General features: G+C 56.3%; 1 protein-coding gene across 1 annotated transcript in view; it reads right to left on the bottom strand.

Moving 5' to 3' along the window:
* LOC147091192 (uncharacterized) overlaps positions 1-13,257 on the bottom strand; it is a 511,682-nt gene that overhangs the window by 4,041 nt on the left and 494,384 nt on the right. Inside the window, exon 9 of the mRNA XM_085976673.1 lies at positions 5,781-5,876. Within this exon, the coding sequence (XP_085832799.1) occupies positions 5,781-5,876 (96 nt within the window). The remainder of the gene's footprint in view (positions 1-5,780; positions 5,877-13,257) is intronic.

The raw sequence follows: 13,257 nt of genomic DNA, 5'->3' as shown, positions 1-13,257 counted from the left end.
AGCATGATCGAGCGAGAATAACCTCACTCCACTCAGTCACACCTTGGCCTGTCCCTCTATCACAACAGCGCACTCCCGAGACACTAAAGCCCACTCCAGTCAGTCACTGCATCCCACTCTCCTCAGCACATGCTTCAAACAACCCTCAATTACTACATCCAAATCCGATCGAAATCCTCAGCCCACTCCCCTCAGTCTCCTCACAACACTCCCCTCAGTCTCCTCACAACACTCCCCTCAGTCTACTCACAACACTCCCCTCAGTCTCCTCACAACACTCCCCTCAGTCTCCTCATAACACTCTCCTCAGTCTCCTCATAACACACCCCTCAGTCTCCTCACAAAACTCCCCGCAGTCTCCTCATAACACTCCCCTCAGTCTCCTCACAACACTCCCCTCGGTCTCCTCATAATGCTCCCCTCAGTCTCCTCATAACGCTCCCCTCAGTCTCCTCATAACACTCCCCTCAGTCTCCTCATAACACTCCCCTCAGTCTCCTCACAACACTCTCCTCAGTCTCCTCACAACACTCCGCTCAGTCTCCTCATAACACTCCACTCAGTCTCCCCACAACACTCCCCTCAGTCTCCTCACAACACTCCCCTCAGTCTCCTCACAACACTCCCCTCAGTCTCCTCACAACACTCACCTCAGTCTCCTCACAACACTCCCCTCAGTCTCCTCACAACACTCCCCTCAGTCTCCTCACAACACTCCCCTCAGTCTCCTCATAACACTCCCCTCAGTCTCCTCACAACACTCCCCTCAGTCTCCTCACAACACTCCCCCTCAGTCTCCTCACAACACTCCCCTCAGTCTCCTCATAACACTCCCCTCAGTCTCCTCATAACACTCCCCTCAGTCTCCTCACAACACTCCCCTCAGTCTCCTCATAACACTCCCCTCAGACTCGTCATAACATTCCCCTCAGTCTCCTCACAACAATCCCCTCAGTCTCCTCATAACACTCCCCTCAGTCTCCTCACAACACTCCCCTCAGTCTACTCATAACGCTCCCCTCTGTCTCCTCATAACACTCCCCTCGGTCTCCTCACAACACTCCCCTCAGTCTCCTCATAACACTCCACTCAGTCTCCTCATAACACTCCCCTCAGTCTCCTCACAACACTCCCCTCAGTCTCCTCATAACGCTCCCCTCTGTCTCCTCATAACACTCCCCTCGGTCTCCTCATAACACTCCACTCAGTCACCTCATAACACTCCCCTCAGTCTCCTCACAACACTCCCCTCAGTCTCCTCACAACACTCCTCTCAGTCTCCTCACAACACTCCCCTCAGTCTCCTCACAACACTCCCCTCAGTCTCCTCACAACACTCCCCTCAGTCTCCTGATAACACTCCCCTCAGTCTCCTCATAACACTCCCCTCAGTCTCCTCACAACACTCCCCTCAGTCTCCTCACAACGCTCCCCTCAGTCTCCTCATAACATTCCCCTCAGTCTCCTCATAACACTCACCTCAGTCTCCTCATAACATTCCCCTCAGTCTCCTCATAACACTCCCCTCAGTCTCCTCATAACACTCCCCTCAGTCTCCACATAACACTCCCCTCAGTCTCCTCATAACACTTCCCTCAGTCTCCTCATAACATTCCCCTCAGTCTCCTCACAACACTCCCCTCGGTCTCCACATAACACTCCCCTCAGTCTCCTCACGACACTCCCCTCAGTCTCCTCATAACACTCCCCTCGGTCTCCTCATAACACTCCCCTCAGTCTCCTCATAACACTCCCCTCAGTCTCCTCACAACACTCCCCTCAGTCTCCTCATAACACTCCCCTGAGACTCCTCATAACACTCCCCTCAGTCTCCTCACAACACTCCCCTCAGTCTCCTCATAACGCTCCCCTCAGTCTCCTCATAACACTCCCCTCAGTCTCCTCATAACGCTCCCCTCAGTCTCCTCATAACACTCCCCTCAGTCTCCTCACAACACTCCCCTCAGTCTCCTCACAGCACTCCCCTCAGTCTCCTCATAACACTCCCCTCAGTCTCCTGACAACACACCCCTCAGTCTCCTCATAACACTCCACACAGTCTCCTCACAACACTCCCCTCAGTCTCCTCACAACACTCCCCTCAGTCTCCTCACAACACTCCCCTCAGTCTCCTCACAACACTCCCCTCAGTCTCCTCATAACACTCCACTCAGTCTCCTCAGAACACTCCCCTCAGTCTCCTCACAACACTCCCCTCAGTATCCTCACAACACTCCCCTCAGTCTCCTCACAACACTCCCCTCAGTCTCCTCACAACACTCCCCTCGGTCTCCTCACAACACTCCCCTCAGTCTCCTCATAACACTCCCCTCAGTCTCCTCACAACACTTCCCTCATTCTCCTCACAACACTCCCCTCAGTCTCCTCATAACACTCCCCTCAGTCTCCTCACAACACTGCCCTCAGTCTCCTCACAACACTCCCCTCAGTCTCCTCACAACACTCCCCTCGGTCTCCTCACAACACTCCCCTCGGTCTCCTCACAACACTCCCCTCAGTCTCCTCACAACAATCCCCTCAGTCTCCTCATAACACTCCCCTCAGTCTCCTCACAACACTCCCCTCAGTTTCCTCATAACACTCCCCTCAGTCTCCTCACAACACTCCCCTCAGTCTCCTCACAACACTCCCCTCAGTCTCCTCATAACACTCCCCTCAGTCTCCTCACAACACTCCCCTCAGTCTCCTCACAACACTCCCCTCAGTCTCCTCATAACACTCCCCTCAGTCTCCTCATAACACTCCCCTCTGTCACCTCACAACACTCCCCTCAGTCTCCTCACAACACTCCCCTCAGTCTCCTCATAACGCTCCCCTCAGTCTCCTCATAACACTCCCCTCAGTCTCCTCATAACACTCCCCTCAGTCTCCTCATAACACTCACCTCAGTCTCCTCATAACACTCCCCTCAGTCTCCTCACAACACACCCCTCAGTCTCCTCATAACACTCCCCTCAGTCTCCTCATAACACTCCCCTCAGTCTCCTCATAACACTCCCCTCAGTCTCCTCATAACACTCCCCTCAGTCTCCTCATAACACTCCCCTCAGTCTCCTCATAACACTCTCCTCAGTCTCCTCCTCCCACTCCCCTCAGTCTCCTCCTCCCACTCCCCTCAGTCTCCACCTTCCACTCCCCTCAGTCTCCTCTTCCCACTCCCCTCAGTCTCCTCCTCCCGCTCCCCTCAGTCTCCTCCTGCCACTCCTCTCAGTCTCCTCCTCCCGCTCCCCTCAGTCTCCTCCTCCCGCTCCCCTCAGTCTCCTCCTCCCACACCCCTCAGTCTCCTCCTCCCACTCCCATCAGTCTCCTCCGCCCACTCCCCTCAGACTCCTACTCCCACTCCCCTCAGTCTCCTCCTCCCACTCCCCTCAGTCTCCTCCTCCCGCTCCCCTCACTCTCCTCCTCCCACTTACCTCAGTCTCCTCCACCCACTCCCTTCAGTCTCCTCCTCCCACTCCCCTCAGTCTCCTCCACCCACTCCCATCAGTCTCCTCCGCCCGCTCCCCTCAGTCTCCTCCTCCCACTCCCCTCAGTCTCCTCCTCCCACTCCCCTCAGTCTCCTCCTCCCACTCCCCTCAGTCTCCTCCTCCCGCTCCCCTCACTCTCCTCCTCCCACTGACCTCAGTCTCCTCCACCCACTCCCCTCAGTCTCCTCCTCCCACTCCCCTCAGTCTCCTCCTCCCACTCCCCTCAGTCTCCTCCTCCCACTCCCCTCAGTCTCCTCCTCCCGCTCCCCTCAGTCTCCTCCTCCCGCTCCCCTCAGTCTCGCCCTCCCTCTCCCCTCAGTCTCCTCCTCCCGCTCCCCTCAGTCTCCTCCTTCCGCTCCCCTCAGTCTCCTCCTCCCTCTCCCCTCAGTCTCCTCCTCCCGCTCCCCTCAGCCTCCTCCTCCCGCTCCCCTCAGTCTCCTCCTCCCGCTCCCCTCAGTCTCCTCCTCCCGCTCCCCTCAGTCTCCTCCTCCCGCTCCCCTCAGTCTCCTCCTCCCACTCCCCTCAGTCTCCTCCTCCCGCTCCCCTCAGTCTCCTCCTCCAGCTCCCCTCAGTCTCCTCCTCCCGCTCCCCTCAGTCACCTCCTCCCGCTCCCCTCAGTCTCCTCCTCCCGCTCCCCTCAGTCTCCTCCTCACGCTCCCCTCAGTCTCCTCCTCCCGCTCCCCTCAGTCTCCTCCTCCCGCTCCCCTCAGTCTCCTCCTCCAACTCCCCTCAGTCACCTCCTACCGCTCCCCTCAGTCTTTCCTCCCACTCCCCTCAGTCACCTCCTCCCACTCCCCTCAGTCTCCTCCTCCCACTCCCCTCAGTCTCCTCCTCCCACTCCCCTCAGTCACCTCCTCCCACTCCCATCAGTCTCCTCCCCCCTCTCCCCTCAGTCTCCTCCTATCACTCCCCTCAGTCTCCTCCTCCCACTCCCCTCAGTCTCCTCCTCCCGCTCCCCTCAGTCTCCTCCTCCCGCTCCCCTCACTCTCCTTCTCCCGCTCCCCTCAGTCTCCTCCTCCAGCTCCACTCAGTCTCCTCCTCCCCCTCCCTTCAGTCTCCTCCTCCCGCTCCCCTCAGTCTCCTCCTCCCGCTCCCCTCAGTCTCCTCCTCCCGCTCCCCTCAGTCTCCTCCTCCCGCTCCCCTCAGCCTCCTCCTCCCGCTCCCCTCAGTCTCCTCCTCCCGCTCCCCTCAGTCTCCTCCTCCCGCTCCCCTCAGTCTCCTCCTCCCGCTCCCCTCAGTCTCCTCCTCCCGCTCCCCTCAGTCTCCTCCTCCCACTCCCCTCAGTCTCCTCCTCCCGCTCCCCTCAGTCACCTCCTCCCGCTCCCCTCAGTCTTTCCTCCCACTCCCCTCAGTCACCTCCTCCCACTCCCCTCAGTCACCTCCTACCGCTCCCCTCAGTCTTTCCTCCCACTCCCCTCAGTCACCTCCTCCCACTCCCCTCAGTCTCCTCCTCCCACTCCCCTCAGTCTCCTCCTCCCACTCCCCTCAGTCTCCTCCTCCCACTCCCCTCAGTCACCTCCTCCCACTCCCATCAGTCTCCTCCCCCCTCTCCCCTCAGTCTCCTCCTCCCACTCCCCTCAGTCTCCTCCTCCCACTCCCCTCAGTCTCCTCCTCCCGCTCCCCTCAGTCTCCTCCTCCCGCTCCCCTCACTCTCCTTCTCCCGCTCCCCTCAGTCTCCTCCTCCAGCTCCACTCAGTCTCCTCCTCCCCCTCCTTTCAGTCTCCTCCTCCCGCTCCCCTCAGTCTCCTCCTCCCCCTCCCCTCAGTCTCCTCCTCCCGCTCCCCTCAGTCTCCTCCTCCCGCTCCCCTGAATCTCCTCCTCCCGCTCCCCTCAGTCTCCTCCTCCCGCTCCCCTCAGTCTCCCCCTCCCGCTCCCCTCAATCACCTCCTCCCGCTCCCCTCAGTCTCCTCCTCCCGCTCCCCTCAGTCTCCTCCTCCCGCTCCCATCACTCACCTCCTCCCGCTTCCCTCAGTCTCCTCCTCCCGCTCCCCTCAGTCTCCTCGTCCTGCTTCCCTCAGTCTCCTCCTCCCGCTCCCCTCAGTCTCCTCCTCCCGCTCCCCTCAGTCTCCTCGTCCCGCTCCCCTCAGTCTCCTCCTCGCACTTCCCTCAGTCTCCTCCTCCCACTCCCCTCAGTCTGATCATCGCATCCCCATCAGTCTCTAAAACCCACTGCCCTGAGTAACTTCAATCCTCTCCCCTGTGTAAGGTTCTGGATAAAGCTGGGGGTCAGTGGATTTCAGCAGCTGCATTGGGTGAGCAGTCTGTGTAGAATGGACCCCACAAGGCAGATACCTGAGGCAGCAGACACAGCTGGAATAGTGGATGTGCGGTCAGCGGATTCACGAGTCGATTTTTCCTTGGGTTCCTGAGTTGGGGTTGTCCCGGGATCTATAATAAAGGAAGAGAGAAATGGGAGAGTTCAGAGTGGAAACCAGCCGAACAGGTCATCAGGATCGTTCAAGAATCATCCAATCCCATGACGTTCTGTCACTGCATCAATCTCCCATCAGACACTTACATCCACCTCCCCTCAGTTATTGAATCCCACTCCCCACAGTCAGTTACATCTCCCTCCCCTCACTACTAAATCCCACACTCCTCAGTCACTACATCCCCCTCCCCTCAGTTACTGAAACACCCTCCCCACAGTCAATTACATCCCCCTCCCCTCAGTTAATGTAACGCACTCCTCTCAGACACATACATCACCCTGCCCTCAGTTACTGAAACCCCCACCCCACAATCACTGACATCCCCCTCCCCTTAGTTACTGAGACGCACTCCCCTCAGACACATACATCACCCTGCCCTCAGTTACTGAAATTCAATCCCCTCACACACTTATATGCCCCTCATTTCAGTTACTGAATCCCCCTAACCTCAGTCACGTAAATCACCCACCCCTAAGTTACTGAATCCCACTCTCTTCAGATAATGACATAACCCACCCCTCAGTTACTGAATCCCCCTCCGCTCAGACACTTACATGCCCAACCACTCAATTACATAATCCCACTACCCTCAGTCTCCTCCTTCCACTCCATTCAAACTCCTCCTCCCACTCACATCAGTCTCCTCCTCCCACGCCACTCAGCCTCCTCTTCCCGCTCCCCTCACTCTCCTCCTCCCAATCGCCTCAATCTCCTCCTCCCACTTACCTCAGTCTCCTCCTCCCACTCCCCTCAGTCTCCTCCTCCCACTCCCCTCAGTCTCCACCTCCCACTCCCCTCAGTCACCTCCTCCCACTCCCCTCAGTCTCCTCCTCCCGCTCCCCTCAGTCACCTCCTCCCACTCCCCTCAGTCTCCTCCTCCCGCTCCCCTCAGTCTCCTCCTCCCGCTCCCCTCACTCTCCTTCTCCCGCTCCCCTCAGTCTCCTCCTCCAGCTCCACTCAGTCTCCTCCTCCCCCTCCCTTCAGTCTCCTCCTCCCGCTCCCCTCAGTCTCCTCCTCCCGCTCCCCTCAGCCTCCTCCTCCAGCTCCCCTCAGTCTCCTCCTCCCCCTCCCCTCAGTCTCCTCCTCCCGCTCCCCTCAGTCTCCTCCTCCCGCTCCCCTGAATCTCCTCCTCCCGCTCCCCTCAGTCACCTCCTCCCGCTCCCCTCAGTCTCCTCCTCCCGCTCCCCTCAATCTCCTCCTCCCGCTCCCCTCAATCTCCTCCTCCCGCTCCCCTCAGTCTCCTCCTCCCGCTCCCCTCAGTCTCCTCCTCCCGCTCCCATCACTCACCTCCTCCCGCTCCCCTCAGTCTCCTCCTCCCGCTCCCCTCAGTCTCCTCGTCCCGCTCCCCTCAGTCTCCTCCTCCCGCTCCCCTCAGTCTCGTCCTCCATCTCCACTCAGTCTCCTCCTCCCGCTCCCCTCAGTCTCCTCCTCCCGCTTCCTCAGTCTCCTCTTCCCTCTCCCCTCAGTCTCCTCCTCCCGCTCCCCTCAATCTCCTCCTCCCGCTCCCCTCAGTCTCCTCCTCCCGCTCCCCTCAGTCTCCTCCTCCCGCTCCCCTCAGTCTCCTCCTCCCGCTCCCCTCAGTCTCCTCCTCCCACTCCCCTCAGTCTCCTCCTCCCGCTCCCCTCAGTCTCCTCCTCCAGATCCCCTCAGTCTCCTCCTCCCACTCCCCTCAGTCTACTCCTCCAGCTCCCCTCAGTCACCTCCTCCCGCTCCCCTCAGTCTCCTCCTCCCACTCCCCTCAGTCTCCTCCTCCCACTCCCCTCAGTCTCCTCCTCCCACTCCCCAGTCTCCTCCTCCCACTCCCCTCAGTCTGCTCCTCCCACTCCCCTCAGTCTCCTCCTCCCACTCCCCTCAGTCTCCTCCTCCCACTCCCCTCAGTCTCCTCCTCCCGCTCTCATCCGTCTCCTCCTCCCGCTCCCCTCAGTCTCCTCCTCCCACTCCCCTCAGTCTCCTCCTCCCGCTCCCCTCAGTCTCCTCCTCCCGCTCCCCTCAGTCTCCTCCTCCCGCTCCCCTGTCTCCTCCTCCCGCTCCCCTCAGTCTCCTCCTCCCGCTCCCCTCAGTCTCCTCCTCCCGCTCCCCTCAGTCTCCGCCTCCCGCTCCCCTCAGTCTCCTCCTCCCGCTCCCCTCAGTCTCCTCCTCCCACTCCCCTCAGTCTCCTCCTCCCACTCCCCTCAGTCTCCTCCTCCCACTCCCATCAGTCTCCTCCACCCGCTCTCCTCAGTCTCCTCCTCCCACTCGCCTCAGTCTCCTCCTCCCACTCCCCTCAGTCTCCTCCTTCCACTCCCCTCAGTCTCCTCCTCCCACTCCCCTCAGTCTCCTCCTCCTGCTCCCCTCACTCTCCTCCTCCCACTTACCTCAGTCTCCTCCACCCACTCCCCTCAGTCTCCTCCTCCCACTCCCCTCAGGCTTTGCAACGAGTTGTTGGACTGTTTTCTTACTATTCTAATTGGATAGCAAATTTTTCACAGAAGATCCGGCCTCTTATTCGGGTTACGACATATCCTCTATCATGGAAGGCCAGGACGTGTTTTGATAATTTTAAAAAGGATATCCTTGGAGCAGTTGTGCATTCTATTGATGAGCAGGTTCCTTCTGTGATTGAGACGGACACTTCTGATTTTGCAATTGGGGCTACTCTGAACCAAAATGGAAGACCTGCGGCCTTTTTCTCACGTACCTTGAACAATAGTGAAAAAAGGCATTCCTCAATAGAGAAAGAGGCGTATGCAGTAGTAGAAGCATTGCGTAAATGGAGACATTATTTATCGGGGCGACATTTTACGTTGGTAACTGATCAAAAGTCTGTGTCCTTTATGTTTGATGTCAAACATTTTGGAAAGATTAAGAATGATAAAATAATGAGGTGGAGGATTGAGTTGGCATGTTACCATTTTGGTATAGTTTATCGTCGGGGAAGGATAATGTTGCTGCTGATGCGCTGTCGAGGGCTTATTGTTCTGTGATTCACGGAGATACGCTTATTAATCTTCACAATGCCTTATGCCATCCTGGGGTTACGAGGATGATACACTTCGTACGCAGTAAGAATTTGCCCTTTTCAGTTGAAGACGTCAAGCGGATGACTTCATCATGTTCTATCTGTGCTCAGTGTAAACCGAATTTCTTTAAGCCTCAACGAGCTCATCTTATAAAGGCTACTTCTCCTTTTGAACGTTTGAGCGTCGATTTCAAGGGGCCTCTTCCTTCAACTACTCAAAACCGATATATATTTACTGTTGTGGATGAGTTTTCAAGGTTCCCTTTTGCTTTTCCTTGCGCAGATATATCAGCTGCTACAGTTATCAAATGTCTGACTCAACTTGTTGTCATCTTTGGGATGCCTGCGTATATCCATTCGGATCAGGGATGTTCTTTTATGTCTTCCCAGTTGAAGGAATACCTTCAGAGTCGGGGAATTTCTATTGCAGAACTACCCTGTATAATCCCCAGGGTAATGGAAACGATACAATGGGGTGATCTGGAAGGCAGTTATGTTGGCTTTGACATCCCGGAATCTTAAGAATACACAGTGGGAAATGGTCCTGCCTGATGCCCTGCATTCCATTAGATCATTGCTTTCAACGGCTACTAATGTGACCCCCCATGAAAGGCTCTTTAACTATCCACGGAGATCTACTACGGGATATTCGGTACCTTCATGGCTTACTATGCAGGGACCTGTGCTGCTTCGACGCCATGTTAGATTGTCAAAATATGATCCTTTAGTGGAGGAGGTGGAGCTGTTGGAGGCAAATTTCCAATATGCTCATATTCGATTCCAAGATGGGAAAGAAAGTACCGTTTCAATTAAAGACTTGGCTCCTTGTGGTGGCCAGCCCTCTTCTGAGGATATTAACAATAGTCATGATTCAGATAATGTGGATGCTGTTACTGATACTACGAATATTTCCAATCCGACTGCAGATAATTATACTTCTATTAGTCAGCCCTCGATGGATGTTCATGACCGTCCCAGTTTACCTCCTGATGGGATTTCTAATCCGGAAACCGTTGAAAGTCGGGATATGGATAGCCTTCCTGCAGAAGATACTTCTGTGTCTCCTGGTGTGCGAGGGCAAGGAATTTCACCAAGGTTAAGAAGGTCGACACGAACAAGATATCCAGTCGACCGATTGAAAATAGACTTTTAAATTGATAGTAATGTTTTAAAATTGTTGAAATATTATATTATATTGTTTTAGTTGAGAGATACTTAATACTTATGTGCAATGTTACTATTTGTTGTTGCTCACTTAGTATTGTGTCATGTTGAATAGTTTTATTTTGTCTGTGCATAGTTTTAGTTGTAAATAATTAATTATAAATTGTAAAGGTTATTTAGGTTGGAGTATATTTTAAAAGGAGGGTTGAATGTGGTGATTATTTTTTATGTTTAGTAAGAAGTATTGTGATTGGTTGTTTGTTTCCTGCCTTGGGATATATGCTGTAATCTCATTGGTAGTTGATGTCATGTGATTTGTGATGGCCATCTTAAATTCAGTTCTTTCCAGCCTTTAGTTGGGACTGGATGTTGAAGATGTGCTACCGGATTTTTAAGTTAATAAAGCCTAGATTAGAAAGGCAAATCTATTCTTTATTTCAAGCGCCCCAAGCGGGATGCGGGGAGCCTCGACCAGCGCCCCGAGTCCCTCTTGGGGTGCTCCAACTGAATATCGGGAGGGCGCAAGCAGCTCTGGCCAGAGCGCAAATTCCAGCGCCCAGATGAGCTTGGCGCCCCAAACGCGGCGCCACCGAATTTTTAGCCCTACATCCCACTCCCCTCAGACACTACATCCCACTCCCCTCAGTCACTACATCCCACTCCCCTCAGACACTACATCCCACTCCCCTCTGACACTACATCCCACTCCCCTCAGACACTACATCCCACTCCCCTCAGACATTACATCTCACTCCCCTCACACACCACATCCCACTCCCCTCACACACTACATCCCACTCCCCTCACACACTACATCCCACTCCCCTCACACACAACATCCCACTCCCCTCACACAGTACATCCCACTGCCCTCAGACACTACATCCCACTCCCCTCAGACACGACATCCCACTCGCCTCAAGACACTACATCCCACTCCCCTCAGATACTACATCCCACTCCCCTCAGGCACTACATCCCACTCCCCTCATGCACTACATCCCACTCCCCTCAGGCACTACATCCCACTCCTCAGACACTACACCCCACTCCCCTCAGACACTACATCCCACTCCCCTCACGCACTACATCCCATTCCCCTCAGACACTACATCCCACTTCCGTCAGACACTACACCCCACTCCCCTCAGACACTACATCCCACTCCCCTCAGACACTACATCCCACTCCCCTCAGACACTACATCCCACTCCCCTCAGACACGACATCCCACTCCAGTCAAACACTATATCACATGCCACTGACATTACATCCCATTACACTCTGACACTGCATCCCATTCCTATCAGTCACTACATCCCACTGCCCTCAGTCACTACATCGCAATTCGTTCAGTCACTGCAACCAAATCCCCTCAGTCTCATCATCACACACGCATTAGTCTCCACATCCCAGTCCCCTCAGAAAGAGACTGCTTTAATCTGAGGGAAAGAGGATTTCAGCAGTTGCATTGGCTGCTTAGAATTGGCCCCACAAGACAGGGACCTGAGGCGGCAGGCCCTACTGGAAAAGTGGACGAATGCTCAGTGGACCCTCGCATTGTTCCTTCCTCGGGTTCCTGAGGTGGGGATGTCTCTGGATCTGTAATAAAGGTAGACACACATGGGAGATGGCAGAGTGGAGATCGTCAGAGCAGGTCATCAGGCTGGTACTGGAGTCTGGAGATTGTCAGACACCAGTCTTTATATAAACCAAAATCATCCACTTCCGCTCCCCTCGGTCACAGCAGCCCACTCCCCTCAGTCACTGCCTCACACTCCCCTCAGCCACAGCAGCCCACTCCCCTCAGTCACTGCAGCCCACTCCCCTCAGTCACTGCATCACACTCCCCTAGTCACTGCATCACACCCCCTCAGTCACAGCACCACACTCCCCTCAGTCACAGCATCACACTCCCCTCAGTCACAGCGTCACACTCCCCTCAGTCACTGCAGCCCACTCCCCTCAGTCATTGCATCACTCCCCTCAGTCACTGCATCACACTCCCCTCAGTCACAGCAGCCCACTCCCCTCAGTCACTGCAGCCCACTCCCCTCATTCACTGCATCACACTCCCCTCAGTCACTGCATCACACTCCCCACAGTCACAGCACCACACTCCCCTCAGTCACAGCATCACACTCCCCTCAGTCACAGCATCACACTCCCCTCAGTCACAGCATCACACTGCCCTCAGTCACAGCAGCACACTCCCCTCAGTCACTGCAGCCCACTCCCCACGGTCACTGCATCACTCCCCACAGTCCCTGCATCACACTCCCCTCAGTCACTGCAGCCCACTCCCCACGGTCACTGCATCACTCCCCACAGTCCCTGCATCACACTCCCCTCAGTCACTGCATCATACTCCCCTCAGTCACTGCAGCCCTCTCCCCTCAGTCACTACAGCCCTCTCCCCTCAGTCACTGCATCACACTCCCCTCAGTCACTGCAGCCCACTCCCCTCAGTCAGTGCAGCCCACTCCCCTCATTCACGGTATCACACTCCCCTCAGTTACTGCAGCCCACTCCCCTCAGTCTCTGCAGCCCACTGCCCTCAGTCACTGCAGCCCACTCCCCTCAGTCACAGTAGCCCACTCCCTTCATTCACTGCATCACACTCCCCTCAGCTACTGCAGCCCACTCCCCTCAGTCACTGCAGCCCACTCCCCTCAGTCACTGCAGCCCACTCCCCTCAGTCACAGCAGCCCACTCCCCTCAGTCACAGCAGCCCACTCCCCTCAGTCACTGCAGCCCACTCCCCTCAGTCACAGTAGCCCACTCCCCTCAGTCACTGCAGCCCACTCCCCTCCGTCACTGCAGCCCACTCCCCTCAGTCACAGCAGCCCACTCCCCTCAGTCATGCAGCCCACTCCCGTCACTGCAGCCCACTCCCCTCAGTCACTGCATCCCACTCCCCTCAGTCACTGCAGCCCACTGCCCTCAGTCACTGCAGCCCTCTCCCCTCAGTCACAGCAGCCCACTCCCCTCAGTCACTGCAGCCCACTCCCCTCAGTCGCAGCAGCCCACTCCCCTCAGTCACAGCAGCCCACTCCCCACAGTCACTGCAGCCCACTCCCCTGTCACTACAGCCCACTCCCCTATATCACTGCAGCCCTCTCCCCTCAGTCACAGCAGCCCACTCCACTCATTCACTGCAGCCCACTCCCCTCAG

This window comes from Somniosus microcephalus, unplaced genomic scaffold, assembly GCF_052327205.1.
Source record: "Somniosus microcephalus isolate GS21.2 unplaced genomic scaffold, FLI_Smic_1.0 unresolved_chr3, whole genome shotgun sequence".
Lineage (NCBI taxonomy): Eukaryota > Metazoa > Chordata > Chondrichthyes > Squaliformes > Somniosidae > Somniosus > Somniosus microcephalus.
The sequence above is the reverse complement of the archived record's forward strand: the minus strand, read 5'-3'. Positions and strand labels throughout refer to the sequence as shown.